Genomic DNA, 10,542 nt, shown 5'->3' on the forward strand with positions numbered 1-10,542 from the left:
TCTGTCTTCACAAGTTGGGATCTCACAAGTTGGTGCCACCGATATATAATATTATTTGTAGATGTGTGAACCAAGAATTAAATACTAGCCTGTAGTTAAGTGAGTTAAGCTGAGTCTATTTAATTGTATGAAATTTGTGTCGTATACCAACGTGGAATTATCGAAATAAGGACACCAACTTGTTGCACTTTTGTGTTTGTTGTAGAGTATGCAGAAAGCTGTCTTCCTTATGGAAAGAACTCTTGCGATGGTGGCGGAGTTTAATGAGTTGAGGGCTGAACGAGCAAGTTGGCAAGACAAGATGGTAGCCGTCAAGAAGGCGCGTGATAAGGCTAATAAGATTGTCAAGAAATTGGAGTCTGCCAAGTTGTAAGACGCTCGTCGGCTGGAGCGAGCTGCAGCGGACTGCAAGGATCTCAAAGATAAGGTTGTTGCATTGAAGCAACAAATCCTTTATGCAAGCTGTGAGACGGAGATTTGAGTTTGGAGTGAGATGGCCTTGGTGTATCTCGAGAATCAGCCCCCTAGGACTTGGGATGTCTATCAATATATAGATGAATTTAATGAGTGTAGGGCTGACAAGGAGGAGCAGGAGCAGCTTGCTAGCAACTTTGCCGGGATGACCACCAGAGATGACCGACCTCAGACGGGGAGTGACTTTCCTAGATTGACATGTGCCTGTTTTATCTCCATCTTGAGCTTTTGACCATTGGGTCAGTTTGAGCTATTTATCTTATTAGGATGTTTCATTTGTGAATTTTTGGAAAGTCGACATTGCTAGATATTTGAGAGATTTGCCTTGTTCTATGAATTGATGTGCTTTGCTGATACATGTGCACATGTTTGAATATCATATTTGATGAAGTAAATACCTTGATTATCATGGTTTCGATAACGTATGAATTTGTGCAATATATTGCAGCTTGTATATCGAAATAACAACAATATGTTAAAGAGATGCATAGACACAGCTTGTCATTTTATTTTCATTTCGAATTTTCCAGCCTGGAATTGATATTGGAGAATTTTATTGCATCTAGACAAGACCAGGCTGAATTCATATGTGTCGTCTTGTATGTGATTTTGATATGTATACTTGTATTTATTTTGCCAAGCCGGGACGAGCTATTGTTGCGTTTGACTTTGGCGGGTTGTGCCCCCACTTTGGCGTGCAAGCTAATCAGATAATTTCATGCAGCATGTCAGCTTGGAACTTATTTTTTTAATCAAATTCTGAAATTGTAGAGTTGTCGACTCCGAATCGCCTAAGTCAAATACTTGAAATTAAAGCAAGCTGGTTTTCATTAGATGAGATCGTACTGACTTCGACCAATGGTGGCTAGTACAATATGACGAACATGTGGCATATTCAAATTTATAAAAGATAAATGTGTACAAACTTCTAGACTATAACCGTCGATTGCTCCAAGCTGGGTAGTCTATCCAATTTGATGATTAAAGATGATTTTATTGACATAGGTTAATATTGTCGTCGTAGACGGATCATCATTGGCGACTTGTATTTCGCAAGGTGTTAACATCGTAGGGCAGGTTGAGACATTGCTATTTGAGGTTGGTGGCTGCACTCCGGAGAGTCGCCTACATACATCTTGCGAGGATCAAGCCAAATGTAGTTCTTGGGCCAGGTTGTGCTCCGTAGAGCCATGCTCCGTAGAGTTGCCTACGTACCATTTGACGGGATCAAGAGTGATGTGTTCCGTCTTGGTGGCGATCCAGGCGGCTAGGTCAGCCTGAGTAGCCACATGGGGTGCATCAGGAGTTTCAGATTCGTCACAACCGTCAGACATGATTGATGCTCGTAGAGATCTAAGGAAAGTGCGTTGATTCGCTTGATTGCTAGGGCCCCACGGTGGGCGCCAAATAGTAGAGGCTAAAATCTACAATTGAAGTTGACGTCTGCACGTCCGGATAGATTGGGCACTAGCAACCTGTCAACACAAGAACACGTAAGAGCCCTAGGTTGAGCACCGGGTGGGGGTGTCGACCGTAGAGCCTCCGACGCTCAAGTCAGTAGCGGAATAGCAAAATAGAATGATAAGCGAATTGAAATAGAGAGAAAGGCAGGCTGGAGTGTGCGGTTACTCCAGGCTGTAAGCGGCGTCGGATGGTGGAAACGGTGACAGTGTGTTGTGATAATGGAATATGGGAGGCGGAGATAGGCCAAGTTGGCTAGGCGGCGGAGTAGAGAGAATTCAAGGAGTCGATAGCAAGTAAGATTTTTTCGTCCCCCTTTGATGACCTAGTCGGGGTGTTTATATAGGAGACATCCAGTCGCTAGGGTTTTTACAGCCTGGCCCCATCAAAACCCTCATCCCTCCGATTGTTGCGATTTGGACGGGATCATGAAGATTTCCCTCTGACTGCGTCAGCTTGGTGGAAGACGTCTTTTTAGGGTTTGACGGCTGGGCGACCTTTTTTAGGGTTTTGACGGCTAGGTCTTATAACTTCGTCAATCCAGGTCGGCTATAACCCTTGGGCCGCATGCGATATATCCAGCTTGGTTGTGGATTTAAGTCGATCTATAGTTTTTCGGGCTAGACGGACCAGTCCGTTTGACTAGTTGGGCCTTTTAGGATTGTGCCAAACTGGCAAACTAGCTAGGTGGGCTTAGGCCGAATGCAGCCCGACTGTTTAGACAATTTGGACCTAAAGTGGATAGTCAACCTGGGTCGGTCCAGGTTGATACTGTGATAAGTATAACTTCACTTATTGGGCTAGACGACAAGTTTTCTTAAGTAATTGGGCCAACCTTGTTAATGATCCAAGTTGGTCCGAGGTTTGTCGGGCTGGATTGACCGGGCTGTTTAGGTCATTGGTCCAGCTTGGAAGGTTAATTGGACTTGAGCCAAGTTGACGAATTTTGCCCACTACAATAGCGTACATATTATATGTATATGTTGCAATATATTATATTGTATATATATAATATATATATATATATATATATATATAGGGTGTGGTTCTAGAGAGAACTGCATTATTTGTGAGAACGGGAGAACCATCAAATCTAATGCATCCACTGTAAAAATTAATGCATTCGCTGTTAAAATTAATGCACTAAAAAAATAAAAAAAAAATGCTCCCTTCAGGATTCGAACCCAGGATCTGCATTCATCCAACAAGATGATGCATCCACCGTAGATCTTGATGATCGAATGGCTGAAATTGGTTCTCCGGTCTTTTTTTATTTATGGTTCTTTCTTGAACCTCTCCATATATATATATATATATATATATATATATATATATATATATATAATATTTATATTCTTAAGTTTCAATAAAATTAATTTTAAATTAAGTTTGAATTGAGACATGCACGTATATGTAAATTATAAACGGGTCCGGTCATTGATTTACTGTTTGCATAATAAGGCACAAATTCTATAAACTGATTACTTTAAAACAAAATCTTATTTTATGTCTATCAAAATAATTAAAATTTTATTTTTATTTTTTATAAAATAAATCCATACATTTTATTTATATAGGGAAGAAAAATACTCCCTCCGTCCCGCGAGTCTTGACACGTTTTCCTTTTTGGGCCGTCCCACGAATCTTGACACGTTTCCTTTTTTGGCAATAATTATTACCTTCTCTCTTCTACTTTATCACCTTTATTATATTCTCTCTCCTATTTTATCACTTTTATTATCTTCTCTCTCCTACTTTATCAATTTTATACTTTATTAATTACACACTTAAAACACTAATCTACAACTCCTTAATTCCCGTGCCGAACCCAAACGTGTCAAGACTCGCGGGACGGAGGGAGTATATTTTTCATTTCTGCAAACTTTATTTGTTTCTGTTCGTCCATTACTATAATAATAATAATAATAATAATAATAATAATAATAATAATAATAATAATAATAATAATAATAATAATAATAATAATATCTATTCTATAATACGATTAGGCCTTAGCCTACGTGGCAGGCCTCAAATTATTTCTTTTCAATCTCAATCTCCAACGTGGCATTTGAGAATCTAATCTACATATTCTCATTCTCACTTTTAAAACAAAAGTCACGCCTCCCTCTTCCTCACCCCATCGCCGCCGTCCCTGAATCCGGTCGGCGTCGTCTCCCCCTTCACTGTCTCTCTCTTCTCTCAATCCTTTTCTCTCTCTAAAGTCGATTGCACACTCAAATCAAGCCTTAATTCCCCCCCTTAAACTGCCCGCCTCTCTCTCCCTCTAAATTCAGGCGTCGCCGCCGTCCTAAGGGCGGCGTTGCTCCGCCTCATCTCTGACTCCCTCTTCCATTCCTTAATTAGTTCGATTTTGTTTCCACTTCTTAAACCCATGAGAATTCTCCATTCGAAGCAATTAATACAAGAGCCCTAAGATTTCTTTTTCCTATAACCCGTTGTCGTTCCTTCTTCTAGACTCCGGCGAAATAGTCGCCGCTGAGCTTGCGGTTTGTCCGCCGCTGAGCCCTGGAGTTCGTCCACCGTGCCGTCGAGCCCCACCCCACCGACGACTTCTCTGTTTTGATACCTCCATTTCCTGATTAGCCGTGATTCTTCCTACACACCTATGGTAAGTATTAAATTAGTTTCCTAATTTAATAACGCGTTTCACTATTTTAAATATAGAATGATTATTATTTTAGAAAGAACAAATTTTGGAAAGAATTTTGGCATCTGCTATCAAGCGTGTTGTGATTGTTGCATGGAAGCAATATGATTTATCAACTCTGATGAGGGGTGAAATATGCAAGGTCCTAAGATCAGGACACATGGCTTTGCTTGGAATACCAAAGATGAGCAGCAGGGAGCAAAGAAGCTGTGAGAAATAGGCAGAGGAAAAAGTCCAGAGCAGAGTTGGCAGAGCAAAGCTTCCAGAACAGAGCTGCCAGAGTAGAGCTTCTAGAGCAGAGCTTCCAGAGCCAAAGCTAACCAGAGCAGAGCTTTCTAGAGCAGAGGGCCAGAGTCAAGTTGCCAGAGCAGAGATGCCAGAGCAGAGCTAGCCAGAGCAGAGATGCCAGAGCCAGAGCTAATCAGAGCAGAGATGCCAGATCAAAGCTTCTAGAGCAGAGCTTCCAGAGCAGAGCTGCCAGAGCCAGAGCTAACCAGAGCAGAGGGCCAGAGCCAAGTTGCCAGAGCAGAGCTGCCAGAGCTAAGTCATTAAAGTCAGAGCCAGAGCCAAGTCGCCAGATCCAAAGTCAGAGCTAAGTCGTTAGAGTCAGAGCCAGAGCCAAATCGCCAGATCCAGAGTCAGAGCTAAGCTATTGGAGCCAGAGCGTGGAGCCACACGCCAGAGACAATTCGCCAGAAGGCGGAGCTACTTAGCAGAGCAGAGCCAAAGAGTAGAAGTCTGCCCCAAGGAAGGAAATACAGGGCTACTAGACAGAGCGGGATGATGAGGACAGAATCCAGCTCTGTAATTAGGGGACAACGACCTGACAAGTTATAATCTAATAATAGCCTTAATTAGTTTAATGGCGAGCATGCAGAATAGATGACCAAACGAATTTACTACTTTACCCCGACTGTAATGCCTATAAATACCTACGATGATGAAATAAAGCACACGCTCTCTCTTTTACTGCTTTAAGAACTCTTCTCTTTCCTTTCTCTTTAGAGTTTGAACTAATAAAATTACATACATAAATAAAATATCTAAATTGTTAGAGTTATGTTAGTTAGATAGTTGACAATTGGAGTCATGGTTGAATATAATTTCATATTTGATGATGCTCTCTCAAACTCTAGATGAGATGATGCTCAAAACTCCAGACGAGATGATGCTCTTTCAAGTTTTAGACGAGATGATTCTCTTTCAAGTTTCAGACAAGATGATGCTCAGAAGTTAGAGGTGATCTGTCAAATCTGCGACGAGATGATGCCCACAACTTGGTTGGTCTTAAAACTCCAAATGATACGATGTTCGATAAATCAGTTATGGTCTTTTAAATATCAGGCGAGATTATTTTCATAATTAGTTATGCTTTTAGAAGTTCGGAATTATATGATACTTTCAATTCAATTATGATTTTTCAAACTCCATATAAAATTATGGTCAAAAGGAAAAATAAAAAAAAAAATTGAACAAAATTAATAAATCTTGTAACAACAAATGCAACAAATCAATCCTCCATCATACCTATGTCAAATTTATATGTATTTCTACTCTTTTTTTTTCTTACGCGTCAACTTTCTATAAAATTTCATATGAAAACTAATGGGTATTTTTATGATCTCAATAAAATTAATAATTTAATTACTAAAAGTTGTTGAGATTAATATAATTTAAAATGTATTACTAATTTAATTTAATTTAATTTAATTAATTATATAAATAATTTACATACAAAATTATTTTATATAATTATCATAAGAATAACATAAAATATATAAATTACAAGAAAATATGTACTCGTCGAATTTCGACGGGTAATACACTAGTCTTTTTTATAGTTTTAGAAGAGATGGTTCTCAAAATTCATTTTTGATCAGTCATACTCAAGACGATATATTATTAAAGAGTCAAATGCGTGTTTGTTAAACACCATAGGAGATGCACTCATAACTTAGTTTGACTCCAAACAATATGATATTCACAAGTTAGAAGTGGTAGCACTCAGCTACAGTCTTTCAAGCTCCAAATGAGTGACGCTTAGAACTCAACTTCAATCTATCAAATTATGGGCAATATGATGCTCAAAAGTCATTTATGATCTCTACACAAGATGATGCATGCTCACAAGTTAATGTTATCGTCTTACGAGCTCCAGATGAGATGCTGCTCACAAATCAATTCTTATATTTCAAACTGCAGATGAGATGATGCTCAAAAGTAAGTTACATTCTTTCAAATTCCAAATGATGATACTTATAAGTTAAATGTCATATTTTAAGCTTCAGACAAAATGATAATTAGAAGTTCGACGTACAAAAGTCAAATGAGATATTTCCAGCTATAGACAAGATAATGCTCAAAAGTTTCATATGGTCTTAAATTTTACTTATCAATTTTAAAAAATTATACTTCTATAAATTTAGTAAATTTTTTTTATACACGATTAATAAGAAATACGATGTGTCAATCATCCATCATATACTATGTCAAATTAACATATATTGTTTTCTTCTTATTTTTCTAAAATCTCCAACCCCACATCTATATTTTATTAAATATCATCAAATAAAAACTTATATAAAAAGACAATCTATTCTAACTATCAACAAAAAATTAACATATAACTAATGAAAATTATTGAGAGTATTATAGTGTGAACTGTACTACCAATTTAATTTTGTTAATTAATTTTTTTATATATAAAAACCCTGTCATATGATATGATTATAAATAATATACAATAAATAATTATGATGTAAAAAAAAATTTCGTCGATTTTCGACCGGTTACACAGTAGTTCTAGCAAAAAGAAATAAGTTCGCATTCCAATATGCTTCTAGTTCTAGATAATTTACGATAAGAAATACTCAAAGAATGAGATATAGTAAAATTATAATAAGAATAAAACAACATAAATTCAAATCGAGTCCTCCACTTCAAATCCCATAAAATATTATAAATTCAGGAGAAGATAAGATATAATAAACCTAATTTATGATTCCAGAAGTAGTAGGTTACCAGCAAATTTTGCATGAAATGAAATGCGTAAGAAATCAAATGCTCACAACAGCTCGTGAGAATATTAATATTCATTTCATTTGCATGAATCTTCATGATACAGCCAATCAACTCTTTTCAAACCACCACCTCAAAATCATGAAGATCGGATACGTGCTGAGTATGCCCATCGTGATTGCATTCCTTGACATTGGTACCTTAAGAAGTTGCTTCATCTAAAACATTCAAGAACGTAGAGTTAATTACATATATCGAGCAGACGTGTATTTGAAAATACAATGTGGAACGATCAGAGAATTTGAAATGAACAAAGTAAATCAACAACCGGTTTCACCTCGATAGGTTCTTTCCAGTGCTTCTGGATTCCTGATAGGGTACTTTCCCACAACAGCAACCACTATGTTATGCTTGCGTGCAACTTCTAGTAACTTGGTCGACATATATCTATATATTTACAGCCAAAAATATAGAATATAAAACAACCAAACATGCAATGTTACAAGGATAGAAAGCCTAGAATTGCAGAATGAAGAATTAGAACATTAATTCACAAGTGATGAAAACACTAACCGGTCACTCTCATGGAAAAAGGTTTCCGTTATAACAGGATATTTCTTGTTCATCGTTTGGATTATTAAATTGTCAATTTCACCATCATCCTTTGCCTTCAATAACATAAAGGAAAAATCGACTTTTTAACACTCATGTAACATCATTAAAACTGACCTCCCGACATAATATCTGTCAGTCTGATAAGGTAACTAAGTATACCTTGTCAAAGAGCTCTTCTGGGAGTCGAACAGTTAAATTTATAAAATGAAAGGCGTACAATTCCCAAAGAGATGTCTTCGCCCAATATCTCTGAAATGAAATCTACCAAAAAAGAAAGATGTGTTCAGACTAGAGCTTCAAAAATTAACATTGAAAACATAATATTTGTTCTGTGAATGATTTTCTGCCTATAGTCAACATAAGGAAAACTATCCACAGACAGAATATTAACACTATTCAAGATGCAAAAGCAATATGACTATGGAGAAGAAGCAGCAACCAGCAAGAGCAGAGCAAGCAAATTTGCCCAAATTGGGCCTCTTGTTACTTTTTATAACAGTTAAAAGATGAAGATAAGTAGCTTACTTCACGAGGTCGATCACCAAGTACGACCTTGCCACCATATTCCAGTGCCTCCTCATATGCCTCGCGATAAACATCACTGGCCTCACATTGACTATCATTCTAGAAAAAGGAAAAAACAAACAAACAAACAGATTACAGATGAGTATCATTTTGTAAAGTTTATCTGGAATTTGTTGGAGAAGCCAAAAAAGATGTTTATCGAGTAAGTTGGGATAAATGAAATAGAATCATACCCTAACAAGGTACCACTTGTAGAGTCTCCAAAAGGGATTTTGTTTTTTCTTCAACATATCCACCATTTCTCTGATGGTTGGCACCTACAAAACAAGGATTATTTGTGAATTGAGTTGACAATTATTAGAAAGTCGGACAAGGGAAGGGTTCTTAACAAGTTAAGCCATTAGTTGCCCTTTTAAAAGCAATTGAGCCTCTTCAGCGACTCAGTTGATTCTCAAAATAGCCCAGCCAATTGAATATCGAGAAATAAGAGGCTTAGCTTTCATGGGGCATCTATTTCACTATCATGAAGTTGTCACCTGGTCTTATAGATTGGCAGCTTGGACTAAAAGCTCAAATTCACAAGCTCCTTTTACTAATTATCTTCTCGTCACTATTCAGCCGTATCACATTAAACACACAACGAGTAATGCAGGGTCAAGCAAGTAGTTCTAAGTTCTCTTACCTCACTCAAAGCTTGGATTTCACACATGTAGATCTTCAAAAATACCAAATAAGAACACACTACAGCTACAATTTCATGATTGTTTCTGACTAATTACTAGCACTAAATCCTACAGAAACTGAAAACAAATAGAAATACAGCCCAACCTCGACTTTTTGACACGTAAGGACATAATCGCGACTAGCGCACAACCCCAAGAAAACAACCTGCAGTAGATACATAAGCATAGCATTGTTATATTAGAGAGTGAGAAAGGACAACCAACACATAATTATACAGCAAAAATTAAGAGTAGTAGCGTGTGTGGCTTCTAAATTTCAAAAGAAAAGCACCTGTGGCTTCAAGGATTGTATCACAGCCTGAACTTCTCGCCGCGATTCCTGAAAATGAAGAACGATTAACTTAAGCTATTGTGATTCAATAACAATCCCTAGCTGAACAATGCATAAGATTTGACTCAGAATTTTATAATCATGAACAATGTGAAGCAAATACAGGAAAAAAAACAACAAATTACCGCGTGTTTGTCGGCTCCGACTAAGTAAACGTCGCAGAAGCCGCCGTCCGCAGATGACTCGCACGTGAGCGTCGCCACAATCCTCGAGAGCGCCGGCGGCAGCATTTTCCTCTCATAGTTGTTGCGACGGTCACTAATCTTACCCGCCTCGCCGATGCTAGCAAAATTATCAATTCCTGGTGTCGCTGCGAGAGAATGGCGAGAGGATCTGAGCAACCGTTTCGCATAGGGGGCGGCGGCGGCGGCGGCGAAGCGAGCGGGTGAGAGGTTTGCCGATTTGAGACGGTTCAATCCGTACATATTTGGCTTATTCCAAGTTCTAATTTTGGAATCAGTAGAAATATGAGACTATGAGTGGCTGTTACTCCCTCCGTCCCACCAATTGAATCCCTTATTCCATTTTAAGATGTCCCAAAAAGATAGTCAACTTTTCTAATTAATACTATATAAAAATATTATTTTTACTAAATTAACCTTATTTAATGCTTCACTTAAATGTGAAAATGATGTGTGAAAATAATGAATAAGGGTATAAAAGATAAAAATATAAAAATTAAATGCATTTTCTTAATATGTGTG

At 37.7% G+C, this 10,542-nt stretch overlaps 1 protein-coding gene across 1 annotated transcript; it reads right to left on the minus strand.

Annotated features, from left to right (window-relative positions):
- Positions 1–7,484: 7,484 nt before the first annotated feature.
- On the minus strand, positions 7,485–10,318 carry LOC131012495 (uncharacterized). The gene is made up of 9 exons (XM_057940482.1): positions 9,964–10,318; positions 9,779–9,826; positions 9,593–9,652; positions 8,998–9,081; positions 8,765–8,863; positions 8,399–8,500; positions 8,198–8,292; positions 7,962–8,071; positions 7,485–7,842 (listed from the first exon to the last, which is right to left on the minus strand). Exons 1-9 carry the CDS (start codon positions 10,261–10,263, stop codon positions 7,826–7,828), a joined length of 915 nt encoding a protein of 304 aa, XP_057796465.1. The 5' UTR covers positions 10,264–10,318; the 3' UTR covers positions 7,485–7,825.
- Positions 10,319–10,542: the final 224 nt, after the last annotated feature.

The sequence above is a fragment of the Salvia miltiorrhiza genome, chromosome 2, assembly GCF_028751815.1.
Source record: "Salvia miltiorrhiza cultivar Shanhuang (shh) chromosome 2, IMPLAD_Smil_shh, whole genome shotgun sequence".
Lineage (NCBI taxonomy): Eukaryota > Viridiplantae > Streptophyta > Magnoliopsida > Lamiales > Lamiaceae > Salvia > Salvia miltiorrhiza.

What these genes read in the sequence shown, in the direction of transcription:
- LOC131012495 (XM_057940482.1), bottom strand. Translation starts at nt 10,263, where the DNA reads ATGTACGGATTGAACCGTCTCAAATCGGCAAACCTCTCACCCGCTCGC. An exon ending in TACAATCCTTGAAGCCACAG is followed by an intron (nt 9,653 to 9,778) that starts GTGCTTTTCTTT and finishes TATCTACTGCAG; the next exon opens with GTTGTTTTCTTGGGGTTGTG. An exon ending in ACAAGTGGTACCTTGTTAGG is followed by an intron (nt 8,864 to 8,997) that starts GTATGATTCTAT and finishes TCCTTTTTCTAG; the next exon opens with AATGATAGTCAATGTGAGGC.